The 25092-nt window shown below is 32.9% G+C and overlaps 1 protein-coding gene across 1 annotated transcript in view; it reads right to left on the bottom strand.

The window, feature by feature from the left end:
- Positions 1 to 25092, bottom strand: part of LOC114330193 (mitochondrial carrier protein Rim2) — a 257195-nt gene that overhangs the window by 22246 nt on the left and 209857 nt on the right. The window contains exon 4 of the mRNA XM_050646861.1: positions 8535 to 8829. Within this exon, the coding sequence (XP_050502818.1) occupies positions 8535 to 8829 (295 nt within the window). The remainder of the gene's footprint in view (positions 1 to 8534; positions 8830 to 25092) is intronic.

The raw sequence follows: 25092 nt of genomic DNA, 5'->3' as shown, positions 1-25092 counted from the left end.
CTCTTACCATTGTGAAGACTATGAAAATTGTTGTAGACTTTCAGTCTTCTTCTCGTAAAAGTTATGAATTTAAAAAAATAAAAGGTGCAGATTCGTGAATTGCAAAGTTAAATCGCAAAAATGAAGTGAAAAATTACAAAAGTATTTTGCCTTTTGAAATAACATTCTGAGAATTCAATAAAACGACACTACCGATGAATCACTAAACACATATTATACGTAATGTTTGGTAATGTTTTCGTATTAGTCAAAACGACCTGTTTCTTTTGAAATTCTGGAAATTAGCTAAAAGGGTTTTACTATTTGTAACGTACAGCACAAGCTGTGGAAGTATCAATACGTTATGTATAAATTAAATATTTGTTAAAAAAAATTAATTTTTGGAATAAAAGTAAATTTTTTTAATCTATGCAAAAACTTTGCCAAACTTTTTATGCATAGTCCAATTTGATTTTTTTAATAAAAAATTAAGTAATCGTGTGGGGAAAAAATAAATATGCCATTTTAATTGCCTATTTGTCTAATTTGTAAAATTCATATTAGAGTTATCAAAAAGCGTATACAGGGTGAAATTTTGTCTAAGACCAAAACGAATTAATTTTTTAAATCCGGGCCTGACTTTTTCTAGTTTGAATAAGTCAGTTGATTGGATGGTAACATAAATTAAATATTTGTTAAAAAAAATAATTTTTGTAATAAAAGTTAATTTTTTTAAATCTATGGTTCACTTTACCAAACTTTATTTATTCATAGTCAAATTTGATTTTTTTATAAAAAATTAAAAAATCGTGTGGGGAAAAAATAAATACGCCATTTTAATTGCCTATTTGTCTAATTTGTAAAATTTATATTATTAGAGTTTTCAAAAAGCGTATACAGGGTGAAATTTTTTCTAAGACCAAAACGAACTAATTTTTTAAATCCGGGCCTGATTTTTTCTAGTTTGAATAAATCAGTTGATTGGATGGTAACATGAATTAAATATTTGTTAAAAAAAATAAATTTTTGTAATAAAAGTTAATTTTTTTAAATCTATGGTTCACTTTACCAAACTTTTAATGCATTGTCAAATTTGATTTTTTTTTATAAAAAAATAAGTAATCGTGTGGGGAAAAAAAGAAATATGCCTTTTTAATTGCCTATTTGTCTAATTTGTAAAATTCATATTAGAGTTTTCAAAAAGCGTATATACATGGTGAAATTTTTTTAATACCCAAACGAACTTATTTTTTAAAGCCGGACCTGATTTTTTTCTAGTTTGAATAAATCAGTTGATTCGGTGGTAACATGAATTAAATATTTGTTAAAAAAAAATAAATTTTTGTAATAAAAGTTAATTTTTTTAAATCTATGGTTCACTTTACCAAACTTTTAATTCATAGTCAAATTTGATTTTTTTATAAAAAATTAAGTAATCGTGTGGGGAAAAAATAAATATGCCTTTTTAATGACCTATTTGTCTTATTTGTAAAATTTATATTAGAGTTTTCAAAAAGCGTATACAGGGTGAAATTTTTTGTAAGACCCAAATGAACTAATTTTTTAAAACCGGACCTGATATTTTTTTCTAGTTTGAATAAATCAGTTGATTAGGTGGTTATAGTGTAACGATTGACCAAAATAAGAGACACATCGATCTGACCGTTCAAAAATTATGACGAATACCAATTTCTGTTAAAATGCGAAACTCGTCCTGTACATTATTAAACAATGGGAGCAGACACTTTTTAATGGTCATTTGTTATTCCCCATACGGGTCTCTATACGAGGTACGAGTATGTACTGTTCCTCATGACTCACCCTGTATATGATTTTAAGAATGTAGAGAACCATTGCATGATATTTAGTTAAATCTGACAGTTGTCAGAATATAGTCAGAATATATGTCAGTTTATTGCATTTATAAAAAGGTATGTTCTTTGATTTGTATAGTCGTATAAATTGTACAGATTATACAGGGTGTAACGAAAATACAGGTCATAAATTAAATCACATATTCTGAGACCAAAAATAGTTCGAATGAACCTTTGTACAAATATGCACATAAAAAGAGTTACAGCCCTTTGAAGTTACAAAATGAAAATCGATTTTTTCGAATATATCGAAAACTATTAGAGATTTTTTATTGAAAATCGACATGTGGCATTCTTATAGCAGGAACATCTTAAGAAAGAATTATAGTGAAATTTGTGCACCCCGTAAAAATTTTATGGGGGGTTTCTTCCCTTAAACCCCCCCAAACTTTTGTGTACGTTTTAATTAAATTATTATTGTGGTACCATTAGTTAAATTCAATATATCTAAAACTTTTTTGCCTCTTAGTATTTTTTCGATAAGGCAGTTTTTATCGAGTTGCGGCTTCTTTTTAAACCCCCCAAATGTTTGTGTATGTTCCAATTAAACTTTAACTGCGGTACCATTAGTTAAACACAGTGTTTTAAAAAACTTTTTTGCCTCTTTGTATTTTTTCGAGAAGGCACTTTTTATCGAGATATTACTTCTTTTTTAATATGGTTCAAAATATACCTAAAAATGTAAATCATAAATAAATTTTCATATTATTACCAAGTCTCCATAATCGTACTTAGCCATATACAAATATGTGGTGGATTTGACAAATATTCAAAATATCTCGATAAAAACTGACTTTTCGAAAAAGTACTGAGAGGCAAAAAAGTTTTAAAATATTGTGTTTAATTAACGGTACTACAATAATAATTAAATTGGAACGTACACAAAAGTTTGGGGGGGGGGGGTTTAAAGGAACAAAACCCCCATAAAATTTTTATGGGGTGTCTAAATTTCATTATAATTTTTTCTTAAGATACTACTACCATAAGAATGCCACATGTCTATTTTCAATAAAATATATCTAATAGTTTTCGATATATTGGAAATAATCGATTTTCATTTTGTAACTTCAAAGGGCTGTAACTTTTTTTATGTGCACATTTGTACTAAGGTAAGTTAGGTTCAATCGAACTATTTTTGCTCCCAGAATATGTGATTACATTTATGACCTGTATTTTTGTTACACCCTGTAGTCATATAGATATATAATAATACGTAAATATTTTTTATTATAGCGCCATCTATCAATAACTAAAATAAATGTTATAAATGAGTATAATCACGAACGTACCTTTTTTCTGTCACTTCCAACGTAATGCGTTAGAAAGAAATCGAAAAACTGTGACGCACTGAAAGAAGCCTCTGAGAAAAAGTATAAAACGATTTAATGTAGCGTCAAGTATGGAAACATAAAGCTATCTGTGACACCCCGTATGATATATTGTAGTAACAAAATGTTGGATATTATGTATGTATATTAGATGGACCAGCGATTTAAAATTTCATATTTTGGACGTTGTCAAATGTGTAGTTTCTGAGATATACGGATACTATGCGTATTTTTAAATAGGATCATCTGTATATTTTACCATCTTCTGTTACAGCTATTTATTGCCGATGCAGCATATATCCCGTTTGGCCAGTATTGACCATTAATATGCAAAAATTAGTAAAAACATTTTTAGTACATTATTATTATTATCCTGGTTTCCGCTCTTCGCCTTCCGGTTCCTAGTTTCCAGCTTTAGACCAGACTGTATCGTCGCCCCCGTTAGGTAAATTATTCCGATTCGATTTTTTTGTACAAACTTACTCAAAAAGAGGTCCTTATAACAAATCCACATTGTGCCGCGGTCGGAAAATTGTTTAAACATTTTTTTTAAACAAATTCAAAAAAATCAATTTTTTCACTTCGCAAATTTTTTTTCTAGATTCTTTGAGTCATTCTGAGCAAAAAGGGTACCTTGTGATTTTTCTTAAAATTGATTGTTGTCGAGTTATACGCGATTTAAAATTTGAAAAACGCGAAAATAATCATTTTTAAGGTTTAATAACTCGGTTAAAATAATTATTATGAAAGTCAGAGACTGACCAAATCAAAGTTTAAAGCTCCCCTACATGATCCTGAAGAAATTTGTGTTACTAAGCTGTTATTTTTAATTATTATCAATGAGGGATAAGAGCGTATTGAGGCGGCCGTCAATGTGAGTGCGAGTAAGATGCACCATTGGACTGTCAGAATGGTACATCTCTTTCGCACTCACCATTGACGGCCGCCAATACGCGCATGGCGCTGACTGTTAATTATTAAAAATAACAGCTTAGTAATAAAATAATGACAAAAACTTATTCAGGATATTGTAGGGTAAGGGGGGGGCTTTAAAATTTGATTTAGGTAGTCACGTTCTGACTTTCATACAAATAATAATTTTTAACCGAGTTATAAGTCTTGAAAATGGCTTTTCGCGTTTTTTCAATTTTAAATCGCATATAACTCGACAGATATCAATTTTAGAGAAAAATCACAAGAGACCTTTTTTGCTCAGAATGACCCAAATCTTAATCCCAAGACTTAAATCTAAAAAAAATTGTCCTAAATGAAAATATTGATTTTTTGAATTTGTTTAAAAAAATTGTTTAAACAATTTTCCGACCACGGCACCTCCCGGCACCCTGTGGATTGGTTATAAGGACCTCTTTTTGAGTAAGTTTGTGCAAAAAAACGAATCGGAATAATTTACCTAACGGGGGCGACGATACAGACTGGTCTACTTCGTCGGTCGTTCCATTCGCCAGGGTGAAGGTTCTATTCTGACATTGTCTTCTGAATGCCGTCTAGCCAGAATTTTTTCGGCCTTTTTATTACAACCATTGATATTAACATAAGGAGAAAATAAAGTGGGCCACTTGGTGTTTGTCAAAGTTTAAAAAACTCCTTTCTGATTTTGTATAGTATCGTTGTCATTTCGTTAAATCAAGTAGATTTTAAAGAGTAAAGATTAAATAGTAGGAGAGATAAAACGCAACCCTGTCTTACACCTTTCTCTACTGGAAAGTTTTGTGTAGTTTCATTCCCCACTTTTACCGTTCCTGTTTGATTTAAGTAGAGGTTCTTAATGAATCTTAAGTAATTCTGGTCTGTCATTTTACCTTGTAGCAGTTTTAGCTCTGTATATTTGGCACAGTCGAACGCTTTCTGGTAATCAAGAAAACATCTTAGCGCTTGTCTCTGCATTTTTGAAACAACACAGTTAAACTGAATGTGTTTCACGTGTTCTCATAGATTGCCTGAATCCAAACTAAGAAGGACCGGTAGGGCCAATGTCGCTTTCACATTTGTTATAAATTCTTGTATGTACTATCTTCAAGACCAGTTTTAGGGCCTGACTTAATAGACTGATCATTCCGAACTGGTCATAATTGTTTACGTTAGCTTTCTTCAGACTAAGTACAAATGATAGACTAAAGAGTCCTGCGGTATTTCCCCCGTCTCATAGATGTTGAATATTTCTACCAGTGCATCCATATTCTCGTCATTTAGCAGTTTTATTACTTATATCTAGATTTCATCTGGTCCTGCTACCTTGTTTTATTGCTTTTAGCATTTCTGATGATAAGTATTTTTAGAGAAGGTTCGCCTTTATATTCATCTGAAAGATTTCGCTAGTTATTCTCTGTGTAGAGTTGTTGGGTCTTCGTTTTCCGGTGATGGAGAAGTGTCTTGTCTTAGGGCCAGAGATAATATTATTGTCTTTTACTATTTTGTTCAGTCTACAAGATTTTATTCGGCATGTTACTTCTTTCACTAGCTTGTGTATGTTAAATTGGTCATGTTTTTCTTTAAGCTCCTCAATTTCTGTGCATCTATATTTTAACCACTGTTCTTTGACTTTACGAATTTCTTTACGAACGTTTTTATCAAGTATTTTATATTCAATTTTGTCTTTATTTCAATATCTGTGTTTGTGTTAGGTAGTGATTTTAGTGGTGTATATTTTACCCACCGATTTAAAAATATGGTATTTACCGCTGTATATTGATATTTAATTCCAAATTAATGTAAACATATTTATGAAAATCTACCAATGATTAAATAGTTGCGTTTTTGATTTGTACAATTTTTTTTTTTTTAATAAAATGTATATTGTACATATTTGAGGGAAGACCAATCGTTAGTTGAGGTTATCTATTTTTTACCATTTTCCAGTGAAAAATCCACTGTTATCAGAGTGTATATGTATAGAACTATATCATATTCGTTTTAAATAACAGTAAACAATAACTTGTTGCTTGCGATAAGAGTATGTAAATTAGATTTTCCCATTAAAGCATTTAAAATTCGGACGCCATGTGACTAGAAAATAAAGACAATTTTTTTAGGTAATTATGTATACATACTGGGTGGACCAAAAGTCATTTAACGCTATCAAAAAAAGTCACGCGCAAGTTTGCGTCTTCAACAAAATATATCATGCTCTGTGAGGGGCGGGGGCGAATGATTAATATTCTTTTGTCGTTCGTAGCAGCCACATCGCGATGGCAGCGCAGCTCCGTACAAAGTACACCACAGCCGAACGAGTGTGCCTGATTGGATAGGGAGAAGAGGCACAATTGAATGTTCCGCTCGTTCGCCAGATTTGACGCCCTGTGATTTCGCCTCGTGGGGAGGACTTAAAGATAATGTTTTTGCCACCCCAATACGAGATATGCAGCACTTAAAAGACAAGATTGCAGAAGAATTTGAAGTTCTCCGTGCCAACTTGGAATTCTGTAGAAAGCCTTGTTTCACTGTGTAGTTTCATTTTTTCTGTAGTCGCAATACTACAACAATAAATAAAGCTAACTACTGATTTGTATGATTTATTATAAGAATTTAAATAAAAATACAATATTTCCATAGGTTTTCGAAAATTTCCAATATGAACCTTTCCGGTGTTTGAATCTTTCCGGAAATTTTACATCAGTAAGGATGACTGAATCGAATTAGCTAAATTTCTATTTTAAAACATTTGTAGAAGTCCAAGGAAGGTTTAAATAATGAGAAAATGTTATGAAATTGTAAAGAAAATACTAAAAACAACAATGTTATTGTCATCTACACAGTTATATTATTCGCTATGAGTTTCGCTGGTATCGCCACCTACCTAGCGGATTTAGTATCACTTTCGCTGGAAATTTAAAGAGAAAAGTGTTGCCTATCCTCTGTGAGTTTTGCTAGTATGGCCGGCATCGTCACCTAGCGGATGACTATAAATGGTATTGTTTCGGCCGGAAATTTAAAGAGGAAAGGAGAAAAGCAAATAATAATTGTTTCAAACTTATTATTTAATTCTTATCGTGTAATATTTACAACGTAAAGAAGTAATTGGATTGTTATTATTGGATTATTTTTAAGATTTTTCTTATCATTTGAAGTGTATGTTGACAACTAATATTAGAAAACATTTATTCTGCAAAAAAGTATAATAATTTAATATAATTATAGTATAATACCTACTTAAAAATTAAATTATGCACTTATTGCACGTAAACAAATAACTAAGAGCGTATACGTAAAATTTCGGGCCAACGCTTTTTAAATGTATTATTTTTTTTCGAATCCTGAGAAAACTAATAAGTATTGTTGAAAATTTTAAACGCAGCATGAAAGATTACATTATTATCGAGGGTCAAAAGTTCCTGAAAACTTCTGTTTATTTTAATCAGATACAGAGGCGAAAAAAGGGAAAATTTAGTGTGATTTTTAATTTCAAATATCTCATTCAAAAGAAACTTTTTGTTTATTCTAAGGAACTTTCGGCCCTTGCAAATAATGTAACTGTATGCTTAGCGAAAGGAAATCTGTAGAATACACAGTTACTATTGTAACCAGTATTTTGGCACTCTTTAATACAACAACTTTCGTGAGCCATTTAATAAAAATTATACGCAACTCTTAATTCAGCAAAACGTCAAATTTCTAACAGAAGTTCACTAACTTGTCACTACTGGCGCTCGCGAACTTTTAATTATCCCTTCTACCTACGAGCTCATAGCCGATACTCCTTTAGATGTACGTCACTAAAACTGCGGCTTACTTCGCGTCTATTTACTTTTTTACGTCTCCCATGAAATACATGCTTTTGGAACTTTGTTTGATCTAAATATAGTATTTATGTAGAATTGTTTCATTAAATTTATGATTATTAAGTTATATTGCATTAATGCACAAACTTGTATTTTCAACTTTATCGCAGAGAAAATGTTGAAAAATAGTTTTTATTATTGTAAGTTAAAAATTATTTTAATTATAAACAAATTTTCTGTATATTAATTTTCGATATTGTCAAAAATAGGAGATATTCTTGAACAAGGAGAACAGTTTTTACACACGTCCTATACAACTAATAAAATTTGATATCTGATGGGATATTGTAAAAATCTTCTTAGACTTCTACAAATATATCAAAATCAAAAGTAGCTAAACCAATCCAGTCCTTCTCGAGTTATAATATAAAAAAATAAGAGTCAGAAAAAAATTGAGGGTATCAGATAAAATTGGAAGGTGTCGAAAAAAATTGGAAGGAGATACGATAAAAGAGGATGATGCCACAAAAAATTGAGTGCAGTGTCTGTAGAAGGCAATTGATTATATTTTCTGTGGCAAAATCACTAGTTTATAATAAAATGTAAATAAGTTTTACCTTCTTCTCGGTATACCAGACCTAAAGTCTGCCAAAAAGCAGTATACTTGTTTCCCTCTTCCCTTAACCTAGTTCTTGCTACTTCGTGTGGATAAGCGATGCAAGAAGCAACAGTTTTCGAAATGGCGCCGGCCAACATAAACTCCAAAAAGTCTTTTGAGCTTCTTTCATCGCTGACGTGCGATCTGTGCGCTATCAGTTTGGCTTTTATGGCTTCATATATCACAAAATGGACAATCGTTTCCGATATACCCATGTAGGAAGCAGTTATGCCTTTATAAAATCCTAGGATGCCCTGCAACAAATTCAAATTTAATTTCAAATAATAACCAAAATTACTTTAATGTCACAACATAATATCGTCTCCGTGCGAGTAATACCTCCAAAGTAACATCTGCATAAACCGAGGTTTTTTACACTAAAAGGAGCATTTGAGATTTTCACATCTTTAGAGGTTACTTACAATATGATTCTTATAGAATTTTTTACTCTAAGAATGATGTGACAATCCTTAATGCGCCTTGTAGTCTATTCTATCTAAAGTCTCGATTTGGACAGATACCTTGTAGATATTCTGCCCATATTTTCGCCTATAACTAGAGATATGTTGCTCGAACAAAAAAAATTATAGGAGGTATAAGTTTCGTTTTTCAATTTTACATAATTAGCCCAATAAATGACCGTTTTGGAGTGTAATTTCCAGGGGCAACTCCGAATTGCATGAAAATTTGGATTTAGGTTCACTTACCCTCCACTTCAAAGTTGAATTTGTGCCGTTGGTTGCTTTTACTTGGGGGGTGACATTTACCCCTTCTCGGGGGTTGAAAAACGCGTGTTTAAAATAAGGCCGGAAATGGATAAATTGGCTTATTTTAAGCACCTTTTGTTCTATAAAGTTTTTTACGTAAGTCAATACTTTTCGAGTTATTCGCGATTTAAAATGTTGATTTTTCGACAAAAAAACTAAGTTTTCAGACCGTTTTTCCCAAATAACTCAAAAAGTAAATATTTTATCGAAAAAAATATTTTTAGCAAAAGTGTAACCTATAAAAAAACGAAAAAAATGGTGTACCAGTAAAGTCTACAAATTGAGTAGAAGGAAAGTTGTAGCTCATGAAAAATACGTTCTTATTCGTCTAATTCCAAATCGAATAATTCAACGCCAAATCACCGAAGAACGAAGCGTTTTTCGGGAACACCTTATTAACATTTTTAAAGTATCGAAAAAAAGCTTATTATTTGTTTTTTACAAAAGTTTACAGCATCAAAAATAAACGAGTTACACTGAAAAAAACAGTTGCCCCCTTTTTATTGTAAAAAAAATCGTGAAAACCTCCCTCTATTTAGCACCCTAAATGAAATTAATCGTTTGGCTTTACCATCTATTTTAACTGTATGTGTATTGTTTATATGATCTGTAAGTTTGATTGGTTTGAAGTGCTGGTTTTATAGTAAAAAAAAAAAATTCTAAAAATTTTTGAAAAATTTCATTTTTTAAAATATCTTAAAAAGTATTAGTGATAAGAAAAATCTTAAGAGTAAAAAAATGTAGGTTTTGCTATTATAAATATGCTAGTTTCATTTTGTCTCTCCGTAAGACAAAAATTGGTTAAGATATGGCTGTTCAAAATTGGCATACACTCGTGATTAATGACCCATTCAAGCTTTCTCAATTATAACCCTATCAAAAATAAACACTTTAAACTGGTGACACTGACAGATCATATAAAAAATAGATAGGTAAGTAAATTGTTTGTAAAGCGGTAGCGATTAATTTCATTTGGGGAGCTAAACACGACGAGATTTTCATGATTATTTACAAAAAAAAAAAGATGGCCAACTTTATTTTGAGCGTAACTCGCTTATTTTTAATGCTAAAACTTTTGTTAACAATTAAAACAAAGCTTTTTATAAACACTTTAAAAAAGTTTAAATGGGTTTTTCCGGAAAAGTGCTTAATTTTTCGGTGATTTCACCTTGGAATATTTGATTTGGAATTAGACGAATAAGAACGTGTTTTTCATGAGCTACAACTTTGTTTTTATTTGATTGATAGACTTTACTGATACACCATTTTTTTGGGTTTTTTATAAGCTACACTTTTGCTAAGGATATTTTTTTCGATAAAATATTTACTTTTTAAGCTACTTGCGAAAAACCGTCTGAAAACGTAGTTTTTTTGTCGAAAAATAAACATTTTCAATGGCAAATAACGCGAAAAGTATTGACTTACGTAAAAAAATCTATAGAACAAAAGTTTCTTAAAATCAGTCAATTTATCCATTTCCGGTCTTATCTTGAACGTATGTTTTTTCACCCCCGAGAAGGAGTGACTGTCGACCCCCAAGTAAAAGCAACCAACGGCACAATTTCAACTTTGAAGTGGAGGGTAAGTAGAACCTAAATCCAAATTTTCATGCAATTCGGAGTTGCCCCTGAAAATTACACGGTATCGCCGAATTTCCCGTTCATTTACTGGGCTAAATATCTGTCAAGCTAGAAATTGAGAATTTAATAAAAAAGTTTAGGTTTTTAGTTTAATAGCACACAAAATGATATTTAAAATATCATTTTATATCCTATCAGATCAAAAAACAATGGAAAACCTTCTCTGGTAAAATTATGTCTAAATCCTGACCCATTACGTTGTGCCGTGTAATTTGGGTTGCGTATACGAACTTGAAGACTTGAATCGGCCAAATGGGCGTAATATGCCCATTAATATTTATATTATAAACAATGTTTTGCTGTATTAACCACTTTAAAAATTCACATTGTAAGGCTTGAATTAATCAAATATGTAGTACCTTTTTCGTAGATGTATTTAAAAATGAAACTGAAAAGTTATTACTATAAAGCCTCTTTGAGTGCCGAGCAAAACGTAGTAAAGAGTGAATCTCCGCGCCGCGCTCTATAAAGTGAATCGCAGAAATTTATATCTAGAATTTAGAGGTATTTCAAATGATTATCGTAATAATTCTGAATACGTAAATAAAGTTAAATCGATTAAATCGAAACTCATAAAAGGTTGAACTGAAGGTTGTTCTGAAGGCCGTAACTCTTGTCCAAGTTTGAGCTACAACTGTCCCCAACGCAAAATAAAACAAAGACAAAAGCTGTTTTATTTGCTCAAGATCTGGCCTATACATGTAATATAGCAGAAGGTAGCTGTTTCTCTGGTGGTGGGAAGACTAATTTCAAGGCTTTCTTATGTAGTTATTGGTTTAAAATTTTGTTTATTGATAGTTCGTTGTACTCACTGTTTAGTGCTATTATTTATAAACCATTATTGCATTATTTATAAAGTGTTCAACTACTTATTATCAGTTAACCAAATGGTTTAGTCCGTCTGCACTGAATAATCAAGTCCACTTTAGAGTTAATCTTATTTGTAGTATTTTTTAAACAGCGTAAAATAAGATAAGTACGTAAATGTCTATAACGTAATTCTCCATGTTATAACGAAAACAAAATAATTGAATATTTTAATATAAAAACCAGAGGCGTAGCTACCGCCATATCAGCCGTATCAATTATATGGGGCCCCTGAATATCGGGGGCCTGACGAAACAAAATTCCATTCAAAAAATTGAACAAAATATTCTGCAATTACTTCACTATTAAAACGCTTTGAACAGTGTGTATTTTTTGGATATCTACATTTTCGTGAAATTGATTCTTTATCTATATAAACTATATTTATGTAGAGGTACCTATCTATTTTCTGCCTCTCGCCTTTTTATAATAACTACAGAGCTTTTCTGTTTCCAAGCTACTTTTTATTGTCTATTCACTGTTTGCTTTGTGTGAGACATTGTGTAACGTATAATGCCAATTTGAAATATTTGTAATCGGTTTACCTCTGAATAAGTATTTGAAATATTGAAACACTGTGTATTGTTTGCTTATTTTCGTGTAATCTGTTCTTTATCTATAAATTGTATTTAGGTATATCTATGTATTTGCCGGTCGCTCGCCGCTAAAGTACAGAGCTTCTTTGTTTACGTTCATTTTCAATGTCCATTTACCCTTAGCTTGAAAAAACTGAATCTGTTTTAAAACAATGAGTCTCAACAATTCAACTCTATTTTTCTACTTTGGTTTATTAGAGTTTATTAGGTTTATTATTATTATCTATACTTGATTGTTATACGCAGCACTTATTGGTTCCTAAGTTTGTATTATGCAATTTGCAATTTATTTAAATTTTGCAATATAGATTGCAATATAGACTTATTAATAATTGGAAATAATTTAACTGTAGATTCCTGGGCTCAAAATATTAAGATTTAACCCAAATCACCTAGTTCAAAAATGCTTCCTAAAGGAGCTAGAGCTCTTTGAAGAAGGCGTCTTGTAATTAGTTTTATCTAATCTATGTCATATTATGTATAAGTTTTTAGTTTGTGAAAACTGTCATTATAGATAGCAGTGCGTGAAGTGTTTAAAGTGTGCTTGAAGTAACAATGTCTTTTAAATGGGACTTACTTTTTCGCACTATTTTTGACACACTTTCATATAATCAAATATCCTTAACTTTCGCGTTGTCATGGTGATGACATAATGAGCATAAAATTACGACAAAAGTTTTGACAGTTTTGTGGTTTGAAAGAAGTTAGAATTTTTAAATATCAAAGTTCTGAAAATTGTAGAATAGAAATGAATTCCAGTGACGAAGAGTTACAGTTTTTTTATTTGTTTATGGTAGAGTAGATAAAATATTGTATGAAACTGTGCGTGAAGTACTTTTTGCGAACTTACGCGATGTATAGCACTCGCTCCGTTGTCGCTCGTGCTCTAAATATCGCGTGCGTTCGCAAAAAGCATACTTCACGAACTGTTTCATAAATAACTATTTTTAAACACCTCCAGCACGCTTCTATTTAGAGAAACTAAAACTGGTACTCCTATTTATATTCCAGAGATAAATCATCTCCATAAATTGGGAATTTCTAGTACCGGTCATAGGCGTCCGTTTTGGGTATGGCAACGGTTATTTTATCGCATAACTTTTTGTCTTTAACTTTTAAGCCTTTTTGACACTGGAGTAATAAATTATGAGGTATTCTAGTAATAAAAGGTACTCTTGATTTAAGTCGGTAAAATACACCGTTTTCTAGAAATGTCGATTTGAAAATTTTGTGTTTTTAATTTGAGAAAAATTTAAAAAAAAAACTGAAAAATAAACGAAAACTGTTACGTTTATTCCAGTGATGAATCGATATCATCAATTGCGAATTTCTAGTACAGGTCAAATGCGTCCGTTTTGGGTAGGTCAACGGTCAACGTAGGTTTAGGTCGGTAAAATACACCGTCTTTTTTTTTGAAATTTTTTTCAAATTTTGTTCAAATTCAAAAAACGAAACATTTTTAAATCGATTTTTCTATAAAACGGTGTATCCTACCGACTTAAAGTAAGAGTATCTTTTAGTACTAGAATACCTAGAATGACCGGTACTAGAAATTCGCAATTTATGAAATCGATTTATCTCTGGAAGATAAATAGACGTAACAGTTTTTTGTTTTTCTACACAGAAGTTCTAGAGGAATATAAAAAAACTAATTAAAAGACACCATCTTCAAAGAACTCCAACTCCCTTAGGAAGCATTTTCGGAGTAGGTGATTTGGGTTAACCTTAATATTTTGAGCCCAGGAATCTACAGTTAAAATATTTCCAATTATTAATGAAACACCTTGTATTGTTTTGTTTTATTTCATAATTTTTTTAGTTTGTAATAATATTGACGATTTATGTAATTTCAGTAGACTGTATTTGTTATTGTTTTTTTCCAAATCTTTGTAAGCTTTGTCCATAAAATTGTAAAACGTTCAGTGACGATAAAGCATATTTCTGTTCTATTCTCTACAAGCGTTTTTGCTTCTTTTGTTGAACATTTTTTTAGCACTATGCCATATCAGTGGTGGAAAAGCGACAAACTTCGATATGGGACCCCTGTGGGGCTAGCTACGCCACTGATAAAAACATACTCGAAATAACAAGCGCCTTTAATTAGAATGTTGGCATTCAATTTTCCAGCAACCCACGACCCACGTATCCAATTTATAAAATTACACAAATAGGGATTCATGAATATTCTTGTTAGATAAAAAAATCTTGAGATGTATCGATTAAATGACAATTATGTATGAGAATAAATAAACATGCATAAATATACTTCGAAGCAATAATAACGATTTAATTTTGGGGAATATCTGCTAATATTGTGATATCTCATAAGGAATGTATGATATCAGTTGATTGTTTTGATATTTATAATAATTTATACCAAAGTTAGATAAGAACTCAGTGGAATGCATTTGGGAACATGTTAAAATCAATATTATACAGGGTGTCCCGAAAAGAGTGGTCATAAATTATACCACAAATTCTGGGGTCAAAAATAGGTTGATTGAACCTCACTTAATACCTATATACAATAGTGCACACAAAAAAAGTTACAGCCCTTTGAAGTTACAAAATGAACTTTTAGAGATTTTTTATTGAAAATGGACATGTGGCATTCTTATGGTAGCAGCATCAAAAAATTGAAGTGAAATTTGAGTACCCCAGAAAAATTTTATGGGGGTTTTGTTCCCTTAAACCCCCCAAACTTTTGTGTACGTTCCAATTAAATTAGTAATGTGACACCATTAGTTAAACACAATGATTTTAAAACTTTTTTGCCTCTCAATACTTTTTCCATAAGGCAGTGTTTATCGAGATATTTTGAATATTTGTCGAATCCACCACATATTTGTATATGGTTAAGTACGATTATAGAGACATGTTGATAATCTGAAAGTGTATTTATAATTTACATTTTTAAGTATATTTTGAAAAAGAAGCCACATCTCGACAGTGGTGTCATGGCAAAATTACCAGTGCCGGAACGCACTGCTAATTTTTGTTTACAAAACCTAAATTCTCTATTTATTTTTTTTTCTTTTCTTAACCAGTGTGGGAACGGCGTTCCCACGCGTTCCCACACCATGACACCACTGCATCTCGATAAAAGGTGACTTATCAAAAAAAGACTAAAAGGCAAAAAAGTTTTAAAAACACCGTGTTTAACTAATGGTACCACAACGATAGTTTAATTGGAACGTACACAAACATTTGGGGGGTTTAAAGGAACAAAACCCCCATACAATTTTTATGTAAATATATTAAAAACGAAGCCGCATCTCGATAACAACTCGCTTATCGAAAAAATACTAAGAGGCAAAAAAGTTTTAAAAATGTTGTTTTTAACTAATGGTACTACAATAATGAATTAATGGGAACGTAGACAAAAGTTTGGGGGTGTAAGGGAACAAAACCCCCATAAAATTTTTATGGTGTGGACAAATCTCACTATAATTTTGTTGTAAGATTCTCTTGCCATAAGAATAATATATGCCCATTTGCAATAAAAAACCTCTAATAGTTTTCGATATATTGAAAAAAATCGATTTTCATTTTGTAACTTCAAAGGGCTGTAACTTTTTTATGAGTACATTTGTGTTCAATCGAACTAATTTTGACCCTAGAATGCGTGGTATAATTTATGACCAATTTTTTCGGGACACCCTGTATAATATATTATAAACAATATAAAAAACATTAGACTAGAAATAGAATGATAGCATTAATGTCAGTACAAATATCTTCTCATCATAAAAATAAGGTATCTAAAAGCTAATAAAAAGTAAAAAATATAAAGATTGGGTTGAAAGATACTAGAACGGTCCGATCAGTACTTTTTTTAAATTAAATTGATGGCTTTGGTAGGGACCAATTAGCCAGACAATTTTTTCTTTAACTATAATAATTTTTTTTTATTTAAAACATCCTTCCTCGCGATTACAATGCTAAAAATTATAGTAAGGTAAAATTAATGTGTGCAAATTTTTCTTTTGTTTTCTTTATAATGTAATTTTTACTTATCTTGATCCGTACTTAGTCTACAAAAGAAGAACAAACATTTTTGACCCAGAGATTAGGGATGGACTCGAGCCGAGCCGAGCTTTTGACAAGCTTGAGCTCGGCTCTAAATTTCGAGTCGAGCTCGAGATAAAAGCTCGGCTTGAACTTCGAGTTGCAAGTGAGCCGAGCTCGAAAATATAATAATGATTGTAAAAATTCGTAGTAATTTACGCACACTGTGTATTGAAAATACATCATTTGTAGTCTGAATTATTTATTCTCAAACAAAAGTACCAGTCGTAGCAGAAATAAATGAATTAGAAAAACTATTACAGCATTAGTTAAAATATTGACAAGTTCGTTAAGGAAAGCTAGGCTCGTTTCGAATTTAGCTCGGCTCGGCTCGTCAAACGAGCCAAGCCGAACTACGCTCGAGCTTTTGACCATTCCTACCAGTGATGGTGACCTCAGGATTATATCGAATTTATACTATAAGCAACGAGCTAAAGTACGTGTTAACGACCAGCTGTCAGAGGAAATTGAAATCAGACGTGGAGTGAGACAGGGATGCGTGTTTTCGCCAATTCTTTTTAATGCCTACTCGGAAGAGATCTTGAAAAAAGCTCTTGAGGGTGAAACAGCTGGAATAAAGGTAAATGGAGTTCCCATTAACAACATTAGATATGCGGATGACACTGTCATCTTAGCAGAAAATATTGGGGATCTTCAGAGGCTGTTGACCAGAATAGCAGAGTTTGGACAAGAATACGGGCTAACAATGAATGTCAAGAAGACAAAGTTTATGAGAATATCGAAAACTCAAAGAAATAACGAAAATCTCTTTATAAACGGATCCAATATCGAACGAGTCGACCAATATGCATACCTTGGAACAATGATCAACTCCACAGGAGATTACTTACAGGAAATCAAAACCAGAATAGAAAAGGCTAGAGCAAATTTTAACAAAATGAGAAAAGTGCTCTGCACAAGAGATTTGAAGTTGGAGCTAAGAGTTAGGTTGGCTACGTTTTCTCGACTTTGTTTTATGGAATGGAAGCTTGGACCTTAAATGCTGCATCAATGAAAAAACTAGAATCATTCGAGCTGTGGGTGTACAGAAGAATATCGTGGACAGAACACGTCACAAACAAAGAGGTTCTGAAAAAGATGAATAAAGAAATGGAAATCCTAAATACCATCAAAACAAGAAAATTGGAATATCTCAGACATACTACACGTGGAGAGAGATACAGCTTGCTCCAATTGATTAAACAGGGAAAGATTCAAGGAAAGAGAAGCATAGGTAGACGCAGAATATCATGGCTGCGCAACCTGAGTGGTACGGATGTACATCAAATGAACTTTTCAGAGCAGCCGTCTCTAAAATACGAATAGCTATGATGATTGCCGACCTCCGCCGCGGAGATGGCACTTAAAGAAGAAGAAGAAGACTAGTGATGGTCCAATTTGTTTAACCATTCTGAAAAATGCGTTTTCTCGAGGCATAGTTTTCTCCGCAAAGGAGGTTTCCGTAGCGGCGATGAAATCCACATTCGACTTAAATTTCTGCCCGGCGAGTGACTTTTTCAAGTTTGGAAACAAAAGGAAGTCGTAGAGAGCCAAATCTGGAGAATGAGGCGGATGGTACAGCTAATTCGACCAATTTGGCCATGATGACGACGGCGTGTGATCCGGTGCGTTGTCATGGTGGAAGAGCACTTTTTTCTTTAGCAATTGGGGCTGTTTTTTCTGCAATTCGGCGTCGAATCGACCCAGTAATGAACCATAGTAAAGCCCTGATGATATAGGTCACACCTTGTCAATCCCAGAAATCAGTCGATAGAACAGTATTCGCCTTCTTCAGAGCATGTTCGCGGAGTGACTGTATCGACTGTTTCTTGGTCTCTAGTGTGTACCAGTGGATGTTTCGTAGAAGGTTAAGAAACAACATTGAAACTCCTTAGGATTACACTTAAAGAACCGCAGACAGTACTCTGATGTGGTCTCATGCTTGTTGCGCTTATTGTTCTGAGTGAGCAAACGCGGCAGCCACCGCACCGACAGCTTTCTTATGCCAAAAATTTCATGCAAAATATGTCCCACGAGATCTTTTCAGATGCCTGCCTACTGTCTCCGCACTATCTCGCGTACCTTCAGTCGACGGTCTGGTCTGCCAATACGAGATCATGGATTTTTACAGATGTATTTTACAGATGTAAGGAAAGACGTCTTTGCGTATTTATTGACTATGAGAAGGCCTTTTATCGAGTACAACATCACAAATTAATTAAAATATTAAAGGATAAAGGAGTTGATAGTCAAGATGTACGAATCATAGAAAAATTATACTGGCGTCAAACAGCGACAGCATGCATAAATGGAAAATCAACAGAAATATGCAAAATACAAAGAGGTGTCAGACAGGGTTGTATACTGTCCCCACTGTTATTCAATTTATATTCAGATAGAATATTTAAGGAACCGCTGCATAATTTGGAATGGGGTGTGAAAGTTAATGGAATTCTGATAAATACAATCAGATATGCAGACGATACAGTTATTTTAAGTGATGATATGAATGTATTACAACACCTTTTAAATGCCATTGACACAGTGGGAAGAGAGTTTGGCCTAAACATAAACTGTTCAAAAACAAAATACATGGTATTTAGCCCTTTGGTCCATCAAGATTCACGGTTATATGTTGATGGTCATACAATTCAAAGAGTACCCAGTTTTAAATATCTTGGTTGCCATATTACTGAACAACTAGATCCAGATAAAGAGATACAATGTAGAATATATATAGCCCGCACGACATTTTTAAAAATGAGGTCATTCTTCTGTAATAATAACTTGCAACTTCAACTTTAGTCCTGTCGCCAGGGGGGGTACAACGGCCTTCTTAATTCAGATGGACTTACCCAAGTTTTTTTATGTATTCTGACCCGTAGAACACGAATTTTTTGGGTAACAGTTGATCTGGATGTCGATAAGATTGTTGTAAACAAAGAACTTGAGGAATTACATAACAGCGATTTTTCGCAAAACAAAACATTTTTTTGTATTTTTTGGGTGATTTTCAGCAAAAAATGGTCTTACAAATTTTTTTATTAGGATGCATAGTTTTCGAGATAAACGCGGTTAAACTTTCAAAAAATCGAAAAAGTGCAATTTTTGAACCCGAATAACTTTTGATTAAAAAATAAAATAGCAATTCTGCTTACTGCATTTGAAAGTTCAAGTCAAATTCTATCGGTTTTAATTATTTGTATTGCTAAAAATTAAGTTTTTATTTGTTAAGCAAAGCCATGAACACATAGTGTTTCCCGTGCCCAATGCATGAGTTTTAATGTACGTAATCTACGTAGAAATTGTGTGTATGCGCGCCTACTCGTTCCATTTCAAATGAGAAATGCATTGAAAACATCATTCAATCATTATATGTTTACAGCTTTGTTTAACAATAAAAAATTAATTTTTAGCAATGAAAGGAATTAAAACCGATAGAATTTGACTTGAACTTTCAAATGCGGTAAGCAGAATTGCTATTTTATTTTTCAATCAAAAGTTATTCGTGTTCAAAAATTGCAATTTTTCGATTTTTAGAAAGTTCAACCGCGTTTATGTCGAAATCTATGCATCCTACGAAAAAACTTGTACAAACATTTCTTGCTTAGAATGACCCAAAAATACAAAAAAATGTTTTGTTTTGCTAAAAATCGCTGTTATGTGATTCCTCAAGTTCTTTGTTTATAACAATCTTATCGACATCCGGATCGACTGTTACCCAAAAAATTCGTGTTCTACGGATCAAAATACATAAAAAAAACTTGGGTAAGTCCATCTGAATTAAGGAGGCCGTTATACCCCCACTGGCGACAGGACTACTTCGAAAGCGCATGATTAAATGTTAGATTTGGCCAGTCCTCTTGTATGGTGTCGAAGCATGGAAAAATAAAAATATCCACCATTAATCGTTTGGAGGCCTTTGAAATGTGTCTGCACAGACGTGCACTGAAAATACCATGGACGGCTATGCTGACAAATGTGGCAGTCCTTAAGAGAACAAATGCTGCCCGCGAGCTGCTTGATAACATCAAATATAGAAAGATGGCCTATTTTGGACACGTAGTAAGGGGAGACCGGTATAATATTCTTCAACTTATTATGATGGGTAAAATCGAAGGACGCAGAGGAATTGGTAGAAAGCAGGCCTCTTGGTTGAAGAATATCCGGGAGTGGACAAGAATAAAGAAAGCAGAACAACTAGTTAGAATAGCTCGATACAGAGACAGTTTCGCCATGTTAATCACCAACGTCAAGGGGACTTGATAGGGCACGTTAAGAAGAAGAAGAAGAAAGATTTTTACACGTTATCCTTCACGAAGGAGAGACCTACTGTACACAGTATTCAAGTGCTCTTTGTTATGCTGGGCGATTCCCTTCCAAAAACAAGAATCGATTGGGCTGAGATTTTGACATAGACCGCGTACAAAAAGTATTAGACGGTAATAGATGTCTCTTGTGATAGTGGCGCTATCGGGCGGAGAGACTAAGACCACCTACATAGACTAGATGTAAATTTACGAACTCGAGCACTTTTTTTTTGTGTGAATTTGATGGCCTTGGTCGAGCCAATTAGCCAGACATTTTGTTATTTTAAAAACAAACAAATTTGATTTTTCAATCAGAGAAATTTTTTCTGTATTTCTAACTCTAAATACATAACAAACTAACATTATTATCTACAATTATTATCTAAATAATACTCTGTTTTGGTTGTTCATTTTTTTTGTAAATTTTTATTTTTTTTTGTATTTTTTGTTGTACTTTTTTTGTATTCTTAATTTGTTTTTTTTATTTTTTTTTATTTTTTTTATTGTTATTTTTTATAAATTGTTTTTTTTTACTACGCTAAGACGTAAACCCGATTCAACCTCGCGGAGGTTTACATCTTCTTAGTTTTTTTTCTTTTTTTTTGCTTTTTTGCTTTTTCTGTTTTTTTTGCTTTTCTTTTTCTCTTTTTTTGTTCTTTTCTTTTTTCAACTATAATATACAATAATTACTTAAATCCACAGAGTTTAAAAAAAAAAATAACAACAAAACAAACATGTTTGTTTTGTTTTAGCAAACATGCCTGCTTTGTTTTAACAAAATTTCTTAAATACAGGGTAAATTTTATTGCTACAATCTATATTTACAGTTTTTGATATGTTCGTAAATTGTTTTTAATATATTAATATCTTCAGAAAATATCAAATTGTTCAGGTAGACGGGAAGTGTAATTTTTAATATATTAAGATTATCATAAAATTTGTTTATATTTACTGATTGATGTGAACATTCGAGGGGAATATGTAGTAGATCACCTTATTTCCACACTCACAGTTAGGTGACTCTGTGAGACCCAAACTGTACATATGAAGGGGGGTAAGAGCATGATTACATCTCAATCTATTTATAACTCTTATGAAATGGCGATTTGATACAGAATAAAACCATCTTTTAATGGGAATTTCAGGCTGCATTTGTTTGTAATTACTACCAGTTCTCGTGTTTCGATAATACCTTTGCCAATTTTCTTTTTGGTGTCGTCTACTAATAATATCAATATCCGAAATGGGTAGTAAGTTCATGGGAAGTTCTTCGCCTATTTCTAGGGCGGATTTGGCTAGCCTGTCTACTATTTCGTTACCCCTAATGCCTGCGTGTCCCTTTATCCATGATATAATGATGTTTTTTCCTAAATTTGCAATTTTATTATAAAGAGTCATAATTTCCAGTTCTATATGATTGAGTTGTTGGGACTTATGTACGTTAGTTAGTCTATCAACGACACTCTTACTGTCTGTAAATATTATGCAGCTATAGGGTTCGTTACTAAATATGTGTCTTAAAGCAAAACGTATCGCTATCATTTCAGCGGTGTATATCGATGATTCACAAGGCAATTTGAATAATTTTTTAAATCCACTTTGAATATTGATTATTGCACATCCTACTTTGTTTTGTACTTTGGATCCATCTGTATAGTAAAACTGATAATGTGGCCATTTATGAAGTATAAATGATTGAAAAACGGCTGGATTTAAATTAATATCCATAAAAAAAGTATTAATTTGTTTTGAGAAAATTTCTTCTAATACATGGGAATACATAGGTGAAACTTGATTTTCATAAGTATAGAAAGTACTTCGGTATTGAGATATTTTCAAGTAACTATCTACAAGAAGGGGACATTTTTTCTTTGTCCAATATTTATGAGTTAGATCTAAAATTGATAACTTATGTATATCCTGCAGATAGTTTGTATTTTTTCCTATGGTTCTAGTAATAAATTTATCATTTAAAAACTGTCGTCGAAATTCCAGGGGTGGTTCTATCGCCTCAACTCGAGCACTTGGATGATATTTTGTCATCTATTTTAGCTCTCACAAATAAATTGTTTAAGCATATTTTTAAATAATTTTCTTGAATGAAATTGTTCTAAGTTAAAATTTTACCTACGTTTACATGCACTTTTCTACTTTATCATTCTAACATAACATTGATTGACTTTTCTACTTGTTATAGTGAAGTCGACCTAATCCTTTTACTCAGTATTTTGACCTCAGTACAAGAATTCATCATCAATTAGCCTATATTTGTCCACTGCTAAACGTAGGGAACCCATAAACTTTTCCACTTATTTCTTATTTCTATCCTGAGCTTCTTGTATCCAAGTCGTGGTGATGTGCTTTATATCATCCGACTAGATGGATCACCATGAATTGGATGCAAGTAGGGATGGACTCGAGCCGAGCCGAGCTTTTGACAAGCTTGAGCTCGGCGAGATCTCGTGGCTCGTGTCGGTGCCGAGCCTCGAGCTAGAGCCGGAATTTATTCCATATTTTACGGACACCCTGTATATTCAAAATACATAGTTGTAGTCGGAATTACTTATTCTCAAACAAAAGTATCAGTTGTAGCAGAAATAAATGAATTAGAAAAAAATATTGGAGCATTACCTAAAATATTGACTCGTTAAGCTCGTTAAGTGTTAACTCGGCTCGTTTCGTATTCAGTTTGGCTCGGCTCGAAAAAAATTTGACTCGGCTCGAAGCTCGTCTCGCAAGAAACAAACCGGCTTGAGAGCTCGAAGCTCGGTTCGTCAAACGAGCCGAGCCGAGCCGAGCTACGCTCGAGCTTGCGCAAGAAGCTTAAGATATAAACACGGGGGAATATAGATATTCTCCTTCTCATAGGCATCTTTCAGTGCGTCACAGTTTTTCGATTTCTTTCTAACGCAATAAGTTGGAAGTGACAGAAAAAAAGGTACGTCCGTGATTAAAATCATTTATAACATTTATTCTAGTTGTTGATAGATGGCGCTATAATCGAACAAAAAAATTATTTATGTATTATCTATACGACTATAATTTGTACAATTTATAAAACTATACAAATCAAAGAACATACCTTTTTATAAATGCAATGAACACGATTGATTTGATTTGTGAAGATGCCGTCCCTTGCAGTGACCTTGGGCACCAGGTGATCTGGCGCTCTATTCTGATGGTATATTCGTGTTTATTGACCTCATAAATCCCCGAGTAATTCATTTTTATCAATTTGATACCGAAATCCCTCAAAATTCCAGAAGAGGACGCCCCTTGTAGTTACCTTGGTCTCCAGGTACAGAGGGGGTCGATTCTGATGGCATATTCGTGTTTAGAGGCCTCAAAACCCCTCCATTAATCCATGTGCATCAATTAAATGCCGAAAACTTGGGCACCAGGTGATCTGTAGGTCGGTTCTGAGGCGTATTTGTGTTCAGTGACCCAAAAAATACCCGAATAACAAAATGTGGTCCTTAGTATACTGATTTTGACATGTTGATTCACTTTTGGATGCATTTTATGCACTTTAAAGTGCAATTATGCATTTACACCCCTTTTTGAATAGTAGACTTTTTTCCTGACGTCATCGTGAACATAATCCAAAAATCTGTAAGTCTCTATGTGCTGTATTTAAAAATTGATTTATTTTGTGCCAAATGCCCTCGTCTATTATGTATATATAAAATTGATATAAACTTTATTTTTATCTGACAATGTTTTTCCATTATTTATATCCAGATCGATTTGCTACATTCTATTATGACAATGTTACTATGCGTTGGCGTTATTATTGATCATCGTAATCACTATATACTCCAGAATCCTTCATCTAAGTCATACTAGTGTTCAAGTGTTCAACAACCCCAAAAACCCAAAAGTAATTTGTTTGCATGAATTTGGTACCGAAAACTCACGCAACTTCAGAAGATAAGGTGTCTTGGGCACCAGGTGCTCCAGTGTGTGTTCTAACGGCGTATTTGTATTTAGCAACCCCAAAGAGCCATGAGTAATTCGTTTGAAACAATTTAGTACCGAAAACTTTCGAAACTCCAGAAGATGGCGTACACTGGGCACCAACTGGTCCGGTGTCTGTTCTGATGGCATATTCGTGTTCAACAACCTCAAAAACCTATAAGTAATCGGTTTTCGTCAATATAGTACCGAAAAACCTCACCCGCAGAGGACGACGCCCCTTGCAGTGACCGCGGGCACCAGGTGCTGCGATGGTCTGTTTTGATCGCATGTTCGTGTTTACCCCCGTTTACG

The sequence above is a fragment of the Diabrotica virgifera genome, chromosome 3, assembly GCF_917563875.1.
Source record: "Diabrotica virgifera virgifera chromosome 3, PGI_DIABVI_V3a".
Lineage (NCBI taxonomy): Eukaryota > Metazoa > Arthropoda > Insecta > Coleoptera > Chrysomelidae > Diabrotica > Diabrotica virgifera.
The sequence above is the reverse complement of the archived record's forward strand: the minus strand, read 5'-3'. Positions and strand labels throughout refer to the sequence as shown.